Source organism: Choloepus didactylus, chromosome 15, assembly GCF_015220235.1.
Source record: "Choloepus didactylus isolate mChoDid1 chromosome 15, mChoDid1.pri, whole genome shotgun sequence".
Classification (NCBI taxonomy): Eukaryota; Metazoa; Chordata; class Mammalia; order Pilosa; family Megalonychidae; genus Choloepus; species Choloepus didactylus.
In genome coordinates this window covers 36988926-37004180 of record NC_051321.1, presented here as the reverse complement: position 1 = coordinate 37004180, position 15255 = coordinate 36988926, and the positions used below count along the sequence as shown (strand labels likewise).

The 15255-nt window shown below is 44.2% G+C and overlaps 1 protein-coding gene across 3 annotated transcripts in view; it reads right to left on the bottom strand.

Moving 5' to 3' along the window:
* The window catches only part of PIK3AP1 (phosphoinositide-3-kinase adaptor protein 1), a 114553-nt gene extending 99795 nt beyond the window's left edge, over positions 1–14758 (bottom strand). The window contains exons 1-3 of one of the 3 annotated variants that reach the window (XM_037805401.1): positions 14608–14740; positions 13272–13371; positions 6058–6474 (exon numbers count right to left, since the gene is read on the bottom strand). In XM_037805401.1, coding sequence (XP_037661329.1) covers positions 6058–6445 — 388 coding nt within the window. In that variant the 5' untranslated portion in view covers positions 6446–6474; positions 13272–13371; positions 14608–14740. Of the gene's footprint in view, positions 1–52; positions 485–6057; positions 6475–13271; positions 13372–14607 lie in introns of those variants that run through there. The other 2 variants (XM_037805400.1, XM_037805402.1) reach the window with 2 other exon arrangements.
* Positions 14759–15255: the final 497 nt, after the last annotated feature.

The following is a 15255-nucleotide window of genomic DNA, read 5'->3' as shown; positions in this document are numbered from 1 at the left end:
CCCTCAGCCTCCTCAAGCACCATAGAAGCCCCAGAAGTCATAGATGACTTACCATCCACGAGGCCAGAGCACCAAGGAGAGCAGCAACTTCCCCTTTGCTCTGAGGGTCTGACTGCCTTCCCCTCTCTAATGGTTGCTGCCTGTGACGTTGAAGCAAGTTGTGCCACCGCCACACTCTGAGCCCCTGGGACTACTGGCTTGTGACAGCTGACAGCCCCAGGACGGGAGCTGCTACTGGCTCCTCCTATAAGCAAACCAAAGAGCAGGGCTCCAGGCATGGAGGAGACCTTCCGAACGTGGCTATGCAGTAAAACCAGCTGCAGAGATTTGTTTTATTTTATTTTTTATTGCAGTAACATATATATAACATAAAATTTGCCATCTTAACCATTTTTCAGTATATGATCCAATGGCATTAATTACATATACATATACAATGTTGTGCAACCATCATACTATATTTCCAAAACTTTTTCATCACCCTAAATGGAAATCCTGTACCCATTAAACAATTAACTCTCATCCCTCCCTTCCCCTGGCCCCTGGTAACCTCTCAACTACTTTCTATCTCTGAGTTTGCCTATTCTAGATATTTCATGTAAATGGAATCATACCATACTCGTCCTTTTGTGACTGGTTTATTTCACTTGGCATCATGTTTTCAAGGTTCATCCATGCTGCAGCACGTATCAGAACTCCACTGCTTTTTTATGGCTGAATAATATTCCATTGCATGGATATAACTTTATCTATTCATCTGCTGATGGACACTTGGGTTGTTTTCATGTAGAGGTCTTTCAAAGTTCATATTCCTGGGGCCCCCAGAAAGTCTGGGGACCCAGGTGTCTCCATTTTTAACAAGCTGCACAGGCAATACCGATGCCCAGCTTGACTTGGGAAGCTGTGGTCTAGAGAACTCAGGGGAGTTTTGTTTTCCCCGGTCCTTTCTCTTCTATGAGCTTTCTTCACACCCCTCTTCTCAACATGTAAGAGGAGGGTGGGGAAGGAAGACAGAGGAAAAGCAAGGCAAAGTGGAAAGCATTCTGGAGTCTAAAGGCCCTAGATCCCGAAGTGAGCTGTTCCCGGTCCTTACACAGTCATTTAACCTCTCTGAACCTCAGACTCCACATCTGTAAGATGGCAGTAAAACAATCTACCCCCTCAGGGTTATGGGGGAAAATACACAAAAAGTGTCCAACCCATCACACATAGTAACTGTCCTAAGAAGCACTCATCTTAATATTAGCTCTTTCCGTGACAGGAAGGAAGGGTTCAGGGCAGTTCTCCATATGGGCATCTCTGCAAGGAGAAAATGCAAATGTAGACAATGGACTTAAACAGGCATACAGGGAAGAAATCAACAAAACTAAACTGCAACAAGAAAAATGCAGTAACGAGGGTGATGGATTCAGGTTACACAGGAAGGGTGGGGAAATGCCCAGAGCAGGCATGTAAGCTTATCTCTGCGGGTTCTACAGAAATATGATCAGGAAGAAGCTAACAGAGATTCACAAAGATTTAGGCACAAAGCTACATGGAGATTTATTGCAATGGTATTTATTAAACACAAAACACTAGGAATAATCTGCAGATTTTTTTTTCTTTTTCTTTTTAACGTTATGATGAACATATGCTACTTTATTTCAGAAAAAAAAGTTCCTTTTTAAATTTAGGAAAAGATTTTTGGAATCCATTTGATTAGCTGAAAGCATTTTTAAATATCCCATTATTTTCTTTTAAACTCCAGTTTAATATTCAGATTAGAACATTAGTATCAATAAAGGAAGGCCAGATGTGGGCATATCCCTCCCAATTTTTCCCATGGGAGCAAAAGACAAAACACATCATAACTGTGGATACCATAGAGCTTCTGAAGCACAAAGGGGATGGGGAGGGGCCTGGGAGGGCAAAGAGAAAGTAATGCATATAAAGAAGCAGACAAATCTCCAGTATAATATTGAATAATATTGGAAGAATAAGGTTTGGTGCTTCCCTCCCCCCTAAACACACACACACACACACACACACACAGATGAGAACTTTTGAAATAAAACTCAGTTATCACCCACAGAGTCCTCTCCCACACAGTCTAACAGAATCTATTTTTGTATTCCAGTGAGATTTGCAGCAAAGAGTAGAGCTCCAGTAAAAAGAGGAAATAGTTTCTGTGCTGTACCTGGGGTTTTCTCACTTCCTTATTTAAAAATAATCATCCAACAAGTCCAAAAAATTAAGAACAATAAAACAGTCTTCTACACACTGGGTATACATGATGGCAGACATTTTGGAACAAAACCTAATCAGTAAAAAGGTTCCGGATAATTTGCCACCTTCTTTCAAAACCTATAATGATAAAAATTCAGCACTGGGTGCTGGAAGAAACCTTACAGATCATTGTTTAGATGAAGATCTTGAGAAATAAAACTGGCTGCTGCAACACGCTGAAGACTCTAATTAAAATATCTGTTCAATTTAAGGTGGCTGGCAAATTTGGGGTGGAGGATAGAAAATAAAATCTCCAAAAAAATTTCTAGTAGAATAGTAATTATGAACGACCAATGGGCCTATTAAATGAAGAAGCAGTAAGGATCATAATTGCAGTATCAACCCCAACCCCAACATTAGGACCACTTACGTCAGGAAAACTGAAAGATTGAAAATTGTCAAAGCTAACAGGTTGGATCCGAGTGAGAACACAGGAAGACGACTGAGGAGTGCCCCCTTGAAGTGAAGTCTACTGGACTAAGCATCAGGCACTGACCTAATTTTATGCCTAAATTGATGGGTGCCTAAGAGCTGCCCTGATGTGGCAGTGCCTCCATTTCCAGGAAAGTGGAGCTTTGAGAAAACGGTCCATGCACAATAGACATGTGACTGTTGACCTGACAAGGGAGGAGTGGTTTAGACCCTTGCTTGCCGCTCGGGGATCCCTGGGCCAGCATCAGCAGCATCACCTGGAAACTTGTTAAAAATGCAGGATCTCTGGCCCCACCCCAGACTTACCAAATCAGAATCTGCATTTTAACCAGACCTCAGGTCCTCTTACGTATGTAAAAGTTTTGAGAAGCGCTGGTTTAGACAATGCAGCAGCAAAAGAAAATGTAATTGACTACCTGTAACTTCTTTTAATCTATGTTTCTGGAATAATTATCTCCTCTACTACCAGCTCTACTTTCTAAAGCTTTTTATCTGTAAGCCTTATTTTAAATTTTAAATGACCTAAACTTTAGCCTAAATTGTAAACGGTCGGTCGCAGTGAATATCTTAAATAGTCATGTATTTTCAAAAGGTATCTCAAAGTTAAGAAGAAAATATATGTGTATGTGTGTGTAACTATGCTTTACCATTTTAAAGGTCTAATTTCCTGTTATTATTCTGCTGGAGTCATAGTAGGAACATGACCAATATTTCTGTAGTTGTCAGTTAGAAACCCCAGGGAGACATGTTAAAGGAGGAAAACTGAATTCAGAATGAAAATTTGTACCTGATGTAGAAGCAGAACTTCATGTAAGGAAATTTCATGATCAAAAGGCTGTGAAAGTCACATGGTCCAGCCATGGTTCCTAAGCTGAATCCCTTTATGACACACTTGCAGTTGCTGCTTGCGCAGCTTCCAGTGATATGGAGCTCACCACCTCCAAAGGCAACCAACTCTATCTTTGCCCAGCTCTAACTGTTAGGAAGTTTTTCCTGAAATTTATCTCCCTGAAGCTTTCAATAACCCTACAATTATTGTCCCTACTTTGGGTTCATCCCCATTATCAATTTCCCATTACCTTTCCCACTGGGATTTTTACAGAAAGTTTAAAAACACAGAACGTCAAAGAAACCAGTTTCATATATTTATTTCTCATGGGAGTGGGGCAACTTGTAGTACAGTAGGGTGTGTGAAAATTTTGTTTTTGCTTTCATTTTGAGGTGCCTTAGGAAAACCCATATATACAAGAGGAGTATTAAAATAAACTGTCACAAGTTATAGAGTATAAGAAAGGACACAACTATACTAGAAATCTAGTTTAGGGATAGCACTGTTCCTATATACTGTTTTAGTCCTGATTTTCCTGGGAGTTAAAGCAGCTCTGAAATGGGGCAGGGAGGTGATGCCTCAAACATGTTTGAGACTCTCTAGCCAAGGTGAGTTATACATTATTAGTTCTTGAAACCGTTTTAGATCAAGTCTAATTCTTCCTCCACAGAGAGGAAAACCCAGCAAGACTTGCCCAATATTGGGGATTTACCTAGAGCAGAGCCAGGCATTGGAGTCTTATCCTTGTTCAACACTCTTTTGCTACACTCCCAGACTTGGGGTTGGATTTAAGTAAGCTTGTCTAGCCTAAGAATCAAGGATCACATTACACAGCTGACCAAGGGCGATGGATATGGGATCCCCCAAAAGCAAACCCAAGCCCTCCTGGCACAGACAGATGCCTTGAATCCCAAAATCCACAAGTCTAATACCAGATAAGAAAGTTAAGATATCTTATATTGGAGCCACAAGCCTTCCTTCCTCCTCCTCTCTTTCCTGTAATTCCATTTGTCCCTGCATAGCCATGATTCTGAATGGCAGAAATTTTCCGCTAAGCAGCTTATTTTAATCTCCCATTAAAATAATCTCTTTCTGATGAGAGATTATTTGCTCTCAGAACAGAATCACCACTGTGAAACATTTCATTCTTTCTGAAACACTTGAAGCTAAAGGCTCACAGCATACTGAGCCAGTCCTTAGTAAAAAGTAAAATAGCATAGGAGATCAATTTTTCCAGGCATCTAAATATTGAATGCATCCAAACAATAAAACAGTATTAAAAGGATTTTTTTTTTACCATGTAATTTTAAAAATCATACCCCCAGAATATTTTAAAGCACAAGCCGTTCGAGCACAGAGTGTGAGGTGCCGGAACAGTGACAGCACATCCATGGCATTTGGGTTGATCAGTTGGTGGGTCACAGTGGTCTGCCCACGAGACCATAAGGGACCGCCGCAGTGAACACAGCAGTGCTCATCTGCAGGAACACATCCGTTGTGTCTCAGGGTTTTGTACATTTGGGCAGATCACAAGTCTTTCAAAGCAATGACGTATTATCATGCAAATATGAATTAGGTGCTTTTTCTCTTATTGCACCCTTCGGAAGCAAATAAAAGTAAACCCTAGAAGAATGACCAAACCAGGTCCCAGGCATTTCAGACATCTTTTACGTTAACACTAGTCATTCATGTTACAAAACAAAATGGGGCCTCATTATGTAAAGAGACCTGATAGTATTTATTGGTTTAGAACAGTCTATTCCTGGGAAAAAAAAGCATCTGGAAACCTGCATTAGCTTTCTCACATCACTAAGAATTAGTAAATTCTTGATTCAGTTCATCAAATGGTACACGGATGGATGAACCAAATCAATGCCCCCGTTACACCAGGGACAACTGAGGCATGAGGAAATGGGGGCATACTTTTCCAGGCTTCTTTGCTGACTTCGGGTATATGAGATCTCAAGTGGAAAGAGAACAGAAGATAAACACAGAGGCCACTTATAGCCCACAGTGTGGCGAAAATAGAAAACCAAAAGAGGAAGAAACGCCATAATATGCGTCCATTCCAGAGCACATCTTCCGTTTCTATTAATCAGAGTGGATGTCACACTTCCTGGGGCCACTGAAGTCATCAGCCCTGATAGAGAGGATCGGAATTTTCCCACTTTCAAAAAGAGAAATGGCAAAAGACGGAAGCTAGGCTGGCAGGAAATAGAGAAGAGGGGTGTTTCTCGAAAAACATATTATCCAAACGCGACACCTCTTCAATAAAAATCATAAGGTCAAGGATTGATGAAACGCAAGTGACATAACAGCAGGAGGGTTGGCAGTTGTGCTCCTCACACCCCCACCAGCCAGAGTGTCAGCCTCCCACTCCCTCTGCTCTCTAGGTTGGAACCCTGAGAAGGAGTTCAATTTGTCCACTGTCTTTCCAAGGTGTAGAAAATTCTGGAAAGAAGGCTTTTGCCCTAGCACAGAACCCAAGGGACAATGTGGTTTCCTCTCCACTGGCCCAGCGAGATCCTTACCTTCAGAGATGACCTTCTTCACAGCTGCCACATAGAGCTCAGGCTCATCGTCACAGGTAAGCTCCTGCCAGTGGGCCCAATTTGGAAAGAAGTCCAAGAATTCTTCACTGTCCTGCACCCCACAGAGCAGCCTGACCATGCGGTGCGGAGGATGGAAGGCTCTCTGCAGCAGGGGTAGCACCGCTGGCCGGTAGAAATGCTGCACCAGTTCCGCAGACAGCAGCACGATGATGCAGCGGGCGCTGAGGGAGAGGCTGAGGTCCTCTGCCGAGAAGGACGTCTCGGGGCCCAGCCTGTGAGTCAGTGTCTTCTGGCTGTGCACCTGCCGACTCGACAGAAACAAGTCCTGGAGGTACTGGCACCACTCCTCAGCATCTGGGCTGTACATGATGAGGATGTCGCACCCTCCGAGCACCCCTGAGCAAGAATGAGAGGCATGTGAACACACCTGCTCCTCCTAGGGCATCCCACAACCCGAAGGATACACCATCCAGACGAGGCGCCTGGCGCCCAGGGTCTTTCGCTGACTGCTTCCAGCGTGCCTGTCTTTCCCCACTTACGGTTCATGTTCCAACCACACCAGTGCCATTGCCCAAATGAACTATGCTGTTCCAGAACTTTGGATGAGTTGTTGCTTCTACCTGGCATGTTCTGCCTGCCCTTAGCTGGTGCAGAATAGGATAATAATAATGATAATGATAGTAGTAACATCCAGCATTTATATAGTGCTTACTTTGCTCCAGGCCCTCTTTCAAGCATGTTGCTTAATTAACTCATTTAGTCCTCACATAGGTTTTACTTTTAGCCCCATTTTACAGATGAGCAAACTGAGGTATGGCAGGTTGTCACTTGCCCAAGGTCCACAGTGGCAGAGTCAGAATTTGAACTCAAACCATTTGGCCCCAGAATCTGGCCCTTCTTCCCCAAATACAGTGGTAACAAGCAGAGTGGTAACTGGAATCAGGTGGCCAGAGTTAGAATCTGCAAGGTACTAGCTGTGTAATCTTGGGCAAGTTACTTAAATCTTCTAAATCCAGGTTTACTCACCTGTAAACGGAAACGTAATGGCAACATTTGTCAGTGTTTTATGAGAATTAAATTAGATGTTTAATGTAAATTACTTGGCATGCAGTAAAACCTCAATAATTGGCAGCTAGTGTCATCCTCAGAAGAATATAAATAATGCATTAATGTAAATGGTAATCATGGTGGAATTGATGTTTTGGTTTATGCAATACTATTTCTAAGTTGTCCCTCAACGCACCTGGTCTGTGACACTGGCTTTCTTCTTCTAATAAACTACAGATGCCAGAAACACAGTAAAAAAGACTCAAAGAAGCATTAAGTTGGAATGGGCTTTTGAGGATCACTTGGCCCAAAATCCTCATTTACACAGAAAAGAAACACTTCATCTGAGAAGATTAAGGGATTTGCTTAAATTCACACTAGGCAAATTAGCGGCAGAGCCAGGACTGAAACTCGGGTGGTTCCCTGATTCCCAGTCAGTCCTCTTTCCAACCCACCTGCTACCTCCCATCACAAATTCTGTTAAGAATCTTATGAACAATAAATCATATTTTACAGAAGCTTTGCTTTTAACATGACTGTTTCCGTTGGTGTGGGTCCACGTCTCTCCACTAATCCAACAAACTGTTCTGCAAGTGATTGGGAGGGCTGAGCACAGAAACGTGCCCACACACCAGTGCAATGCACGCCGGAGCTCTCCTCCTGCTCTGGGAAGGAAGTTGGTGGAATTTTGTGAATATTGGGAACCATCTGAGGTGGTGGATTGTCACCACAGTTAAAGGTGAGCCCTGGACCTTGTTTCCCTGAATGTTCTTGGCAGTTCTAGGGTGAGACCTTGATGTTCTAAACTCTAAAAGGATTGTGGGAGGAATCCTCTTTCCTGCCTCTATTCACCACTATAATAGAAGTAAAAGGATGGTGGTAATGGTTGCACAACATTGTAAATGTAATTAACAGCATTGAATTATATATTTGAATGTGGTTAAAAGGGGAAATTTTAGGATGTCCATATATTACTAGAATAAAATTTTTTTTAAAAGGGCCATGGGCCACGGGACCGTGCAACACAGACAGTGCACCCTCACGTGGACTATACGTCCATAGTTATGCATGGTTACGATGATATAGTTTCATGTGGCAGGGGTGCCACATTGGTGCAGACCACTAGTAATAGGGAAGGCTGGGGGAGGGGGGAGATGGGGACTCTGTATTTTCTGCATGGCTTTTCTGTAAACCCACAACTTCTTCAATTTAAAAAAAAAAAAAAAAGGGAAAGAACAACATGTAAACTGTAAAATGGGAGTAAGGAAACCCAACACAGTTCTGATGTTTCCCAGGGATGACATTACCAATTTTTTTAAAATAGTAAATAAAAAAAAGTTTGGAGTTTCATTCTTTTTGGAGCTCCTGCATTGCTGGAGCCCTAATCCAGTGCTAATACAAAACCCAACAGGCTTATCAGCAGCATCAAGTTGATCAGCCTGGGAATACTTTTAAAGGGAAAGCAGGTATGTTTTAAAAGAGGTCAATATTAGAAGACAACATGGAACTGGAGAAAAACAGTAATTCCTGTCAACGCCATGACATTTGCAGCTCTGCAAAGAACTCAATTCTAAGCATGATCTCTCTCCTCAATTGTAGACTAAATGGTCCTAATTTAGGATTGCTTACCCTGATCCCAAAGTTTAAGCAGATTAAGAACAGAATTTTCATATATCAGTATATCAATATTACCTTCCATAAAGTAAAATCTTTGTTGACTGGATCTTTTTTTCTGCTTAGAACATTTTTTCTGTACCTCAATTACCTTCAGAAATGTCCTTCAGAAAAGGACACATAAAATTGCATAAACTATGGCACTCACACTGAGAAAAGTAGTTAAGGTATTTACCTTCTTTCTTCCCCTTCTTCCTATGTGGCAGATTTGTCCTAAGGAGCAAATATTCTTCTAAACACGAAGTGTAATCTCATGTGCAAAGAGTGCGTGAGCTTGATCCATCAGGTATGAAATGTACAAGTCTTTAAATTGCATTATAATATTAAGAATGCAATGTTAGTGATGCTGTGCTTAGAATTCAGTTAAAAGTACCAAAGTAAGGAACAGTAGCCATACATGAATAGAGAAGCAATCTGTGCAAATGGACTAAAAGGAGAGTAAGAACTCAGAAATAGTGGGCTGTGGTCCCATGCATTAGCGATGAAGAAACCACAGGCAACATTTTACAATAGAGTTGGCAAGTGATGGCAAAGAAACAAAGAAGGGGAGAAGAGGATTTCTGGAGCTTCATAAGAAGTACACTTAGAAAGGCAGTTTGGGTCTTTGAGCACTGACTGACCCTGCAGAAATGCAATGGACTTTACATTGCCCTGGCACTGTGTGGTCATGAGCGATTTCCTCCACCTTTATGACCCAAAGCAAAACAACTCTTTTAAGATGACAAGTTCCCAGGGCCACTGAGGGAGTGAGCACTCGTTTACCCTGGATCCTGCCCCATCATGTCTGCTCCTCTGTTCACAGCACATTGCCATACCTGCTGTTCATTAAATACCCCAATTCATCAAGGAAAGTTTAGTGCCAGTCACTCTGCTAAGCATCTCACATGCATTCTCTCATTTAATCCTCAGAACAACTCTATAAAGTATATACTATAATAGCCCCACTTTAAAGACATGGACATTAAAACTTGGCAAAGATTAGCTGCCTGCCTAAGATCACACTCCTAAGTGTTGGTGTGAGGATTTGAACCTAGGTCTACCTGACTTCAAATCCCATGTTCTTAATCTCTAAACTGCCCTCTATTTAAAAAGTCAAGAAAATGCAGACATAGTTTAGAAAATACAATTAGAACACATCTAATGCCCTTTGTTTCTAATACCATTGTCCAATAAAAGGACCCAGGATTCCTTGGGGAAATGACTGATTATAGAGCGGGGGCAGGAAATATACAAGATGAGCCTGGAGCATCCTGGGGTGCAGAAGGTAAAGAGGTAAGAAAACATGTTTTTTTTTTAAATTAAAGGAAAAAAACCCTACAATACTAGGGGTACATCAAAGGGACACAGGAACCACTGAAAGAGCTCCCGATGGCCAAAGCTGGAACAAATTAAGCAACAAAATAAATAAAGTAGTATTGAATTAGAACCCAAAGTATAAAATATACATACATGAGTCCATAATGATACAAATAAATGATTAATAATTAAATGAGGGAGAAGAGACAAATCTTCAGAATTCCAGTTAATCTTTGTGAATACTCCACCCTCAAATAGGTGGAACATAACTCCCCATTCCCTAAGTGTGGACTGCACGTGATGACATCCTTCCAAAGAGTACATAGTAGAGAGACCTGACAAACACTACCTCAGCCAGGTGATCAAGGTCAACATCAACGATGATAAGTCATGTTAATGGTATGTGCCCTTGGTATGATGTGATAAGAATGGCACTTTTACTTCTGTAGTCTTCTCCTAAAGACACATAACCTCAGTCTAATCATAAAAGAAATATCAGACAAATCCTAAGTGAGGAACACTCTACAAATTACCTGATCGGTACCCCCTTAAAGTTGTCAGGATCATCAAAAACAAGGAAAGCCCTGAGAAAGTCACAGCCAAGAGGAGCCAAAGGAGACATGACAACTAAATGTAAGGTGGCATCCTGGATGGGATACTAGAACAGAAAAAGGGCATTGTGCAAAAATTAAGGAAATCTGAATAATGTATGAACTTTAGTTAGTAATAATGTATCGATATTGGCTCAGTAATTGTAACAAATGTACCACGCTGATGTGAGATGTTAAGAGGAGAAACTGGGTGTGGAATATACGGAAACTCTGTCCGATCTTCGCATCTTTTCAGTAAATATAAAACTGCTCTAAAGCTAAACATTTATTTAAAACATGCAATTAAAATTAAAAGTCCTTAAGGGGTTAGCCTCTTCTACATGGAAAGCAACTATGTAAAATGTCTCATTCCTGGGTTTCTGGTATTAAATTCAACTCCCTTGGGGCAAAAGTCCTTGAGAAGAAAGTGATTAGTGCCTCCAACTTATCAATACCACAACCTATTTCATCACCAACTTGTGGTGTGACTTCAAACCTCTATGCAAATTTTGCCTCAGTGTAAATGCAGACAACGAAAGCTACCACCTTCCTGAATTTTGCTGTGCTGCTGAAACTGAAAGCTGGGGAAGTTGCAAAAAAGTCCAAAGTGGAAGTTAAAGTCCCTCCATAATGTGCTGGGAAACAACATAGGTCTTCAGCCTTTCTCAGCAACTTGCCCTCCTATAGGGGACACCCCTTTCTTCAACAATAATTCCCGTCCTTTAACCATCAGTCATTTCTCCACATAAACCAAATCACTTTTCTCAGGGGTTTGGGGTTGTTGTTTATTAAATGAAACTAGATACATGAACCAAGAGAGAACCCGTAAATCCTAAGCAGAAATGAGGAAGGGTCTTTGCCCTTGTGGCATTTAAAGAACAGAAGGTTTGGCTATAGAAGGAAAAAGGAGCTGGCCACAGGAGAGAGGGGCCTGGCTGGCTGGCAGCAGGGAGTGACAGTGGTTATAAGAAACACAGTGATAGAAGAGAGATTCCTTTGGAAGATTCAGAATTCATCTGAGCAAAGAGTAGAGAGGAAGTGCCAGGGACCTTCTCAAACCACCCAGTCCAGATAATTTCTTTAGTCTATAGGTAACTCTAGCTCCCTGCTTATCTGCCCTGGGGCATTGTGTCTGAGTCTGGACACCATATTTGAAGGGGGGGGGGGGGGGTAGGTGACCAGAACAGGCGTTAACCTGGTGATAATTCACATGCAGAGCCTCCAGTCCCTGGAGGTGTTCCAGTTTAGAGTCCCAGCAGAAGTATTAAGGGACCTCAAGGATCAGATAGAAGTTAAGAACAGGAGAAATGAAAGGTTCCTTCAATCTCTATTGTCCATAAGTCCAGGAAAGGCAGAAGGACCTAAAGCTAAGAGAAGCCTTGGAGAGAGGGGGCAGGAAAATGTATGAGAGCTTTTCTCAAGTACTTTGAGGCTGGCACATGCAGGAGAGGCCAACACAGCAAGAGGCCTGGGTTCTAGCTTTTACCCAGCCACAGACTTGGCCACGTGGGAAAGTCATGTACAGCCTCTGTCTCTCCCCTCTCTTTCTCTCATATGTAAATACAAGAGATGCCATCAGGGGGGGCCATCCGGGATAGGCTGATTCCACTTCATTTTATCTTGCCACCAAGTTGTTCTCCATATCAACAAACAAACATGGCTTCCAGAAATAAAAGATTGATGGTGACCCTTCAGTGGGAAAGAATTTAAGAACTTAAGAAGACTGCATGAAAGGGTGGGCTGGATGACTCTCAAGCCTACGGCATCTTGGCAAGAGGTACACTCACTGCTGTGACCTGTCCCCAGGGGTCCTTGTACCTACAGGCCTCAGGGAGCCCCCAGCTACCCTCAGAGGCCCACCTTTCACCTGTAGCAACTGGAGCGGTCTCTCACTACAGAGGATGCTGACAGCAAGAGGGTTTTGCACCTCTAACAACTGGAGACGTCTGCAGAAGCCACTACAGAGCCCATAAACAGCCCCGGGTCTGGACACTTGGCTAGAGTCCCCATCTGCTCCCGAGCACACTCTTCTAGCCCCTTTGGCCACTTCCACTAGAGGGATGTGCTTGGAATACCAGTGGTGTTCTCTGCCTCCTCTTCCAAAAGGCCCTCCCAGTTTGCTGTTCCCTGGGACTTGTTCCCAGCCATGGAAGGAGGTGGGAGCTTCACTCTTCTTTCTCTGACCTCATCTCCTACTTCTCCCCCTTCACTCACCTAGTCTGGCCACTCCAACCTGCTTGCTGTTCCTAAAGACACCACATATACCCAATTGCTCTTCCTCTGCCTGGAACACACACCATCCTTCCTCTCCTCTCTCACGTCTTTGCTCAGATGTCCCTTTCTCCATGAGACCTAACCTGGCCACTTCATTTAAAATCATAACCCGACCCTTTTACTCCTCTTTCTTGTTTTTTAATAGCACTTACCATATACTTTCCTTATTAAGTGTATTGCCTGCCTTCCCAAAGACATAGGGTGAACTCCATGGCTTTTTGTCTGTTTTGTTTACTGAACATACACCCAACACCTAGAAAGTGCCTGGCGATAGTAGGCATGCAATAAATATTTGTTGAATAAATAAATTACCTGTAGATAACTCTTCTTTGGCTTTCAAATGGACCGTGAGCCTGCTATTACCAGGGACTTCTTGTTCACAATACAGCCTCTTCTAACCTCCAGAGGCCATCTAGAAAGCAGTGAGCCTAAGATTAGCTACTCCCACTCCACTTAAATAATAAGCCTGCATTAGCAAATATAATAAAACTATCACCATTGGCCTTTTCTATCTCTGCTTCCAAAACACCATTACCAGGCTAGCCCTTAGAAGATCTGGCGAAAACTGGCTCTTCATGCTAAGCAGTCTCCAGGCAGACTAGATTTTGTTTTTCTAGAGTCTTTTGCATCAGTTTTCCACATGTCAGCTCCATTAAAACATCATAAGGTGGGCTGGATAAATACAAGTAAAACCATTTTGCAAACAAGGTAACTCTGTATCTCCTCATCTAGTGATTCTCTGTTTACTTGGCACTTTACAAGACTGTAAATTACTGAGAGCAGAAACTAGGTGTTTCCTGGTCACCATGGAGAACATATTAGGTGCGTAGTATCCAATTCAAATACATAGTAGGTGCTCATTAAATGTCTGTAATTTTCATAAATATGCGGTTTGTCCTGGACCTCAGCGGGTGAGTGACTTGTCAAGTGTACAAGCCCATGGGCCTGAGGGACTAACCAGAGGGGAACCCAAGACTAATGACCCTGGCACCAGGTGATGGGGTAGATTCCCCAGCAATCTCCAACTCTCCTCAAAACCCAAACTTCTGTAAGGAACACAGGAGAAATAAAGCTAAAGAAAAAGTCTGGGAATAGTGTCCTTAAGTTCCTAGCGCAATTCTAAACGAGAAACACAAACCCTGGGATAGGTAGAGGAAAGTGGCGCGAGGGCCGCCTCCGGACCTCCCAGCGCAGGCACCGGGCTGTTGAGCGCCCCCTATTGGTCTGGTGAGGCCCTAGGAGAAGACTTTCGCCGGCAGAGACGCGTCGACCCTTCGCCGTCTTTCCACCCGCTTCTCCGGGCTCAGAGTTGGAGGAACAGGGGAGAAAAACCCCCAGAAGTTCTGAGGGCCAGTGAAGGGGGGACCCAGAAGACAAGGGCTGGGAAGAGGACAAGCAGGGGCTGAAGACACTCGCGCAAAGGCCGGGAGTGGGGACGTAGGAAAGTTGGGGTGGGAAGTTTGCCACAAGGAACAGAGAAAAAGAACAGAGAGAAAGAACACAAGATCCCCTCACCGAAGAAGCAAACAGAATTGAGAGAGGGCCCGCGCTCGAAGGCAGCCGGAGGACGAGAGCGAGCGGCAGAGAGGAGGAAGGGGCTCGCGAGTGGGGAGGATCCGGAGAGGGACGAGGTCCCCCGCCTACCCACCTGAGGCTGCCATGCCGCGGGGGCGCAGCTCACATCCCCGGCTGGCTGCGAGCCCGGTGCCCGGTGCCGGCTGCCCCGCGGCGTCCCTGGTGGCGGGGCTCCGCGCAGGACCTGCCTCAGCTCTGGCGCTTCCTCCAGACGGACAGCGAGGACTCGCCGCGGGGGCGTGTCCACAGGGGCCCCGCCTGCGGGGCTCGGCCCGCGGCACCTGCACCCGCGGCCGTTGGGGAGGGGAAGTGAGAGCCCCACGCGGGCCTGGGCTGCTGATCCCCGCACGCCCCCCTCCACCCCCCATAGCACCGGGATAGGGCAGAGGGAAGGAGCTTCGCACCTCGTGTGCCCCATTCCTCGTAAAACCAGGTGACCCCGATCGGCCACCAAAGGCAACCTGAGGTACAAGGGTGGGGAGGTTGGGAGAGGTGATAGGGAGCAGGTTGAGCTGCCCAGTCTCTGCGACCTGGGGTTGGGGGGGTGTAATATGAGCACCAGCTGGCCAAGCCACCTCTTCATCCCCTGGGGCTTTGTTCCTGAGCCACTGCCCCGACAGGAAAGGGGAGGGCCCAGGGAGGGGAAGGGGAGGAAGTGGGGGACCCCGTCCGGGGTGCTCGGCACTGCTCTTAAGTACCCTCCAGTGACCTTTCTGCAATT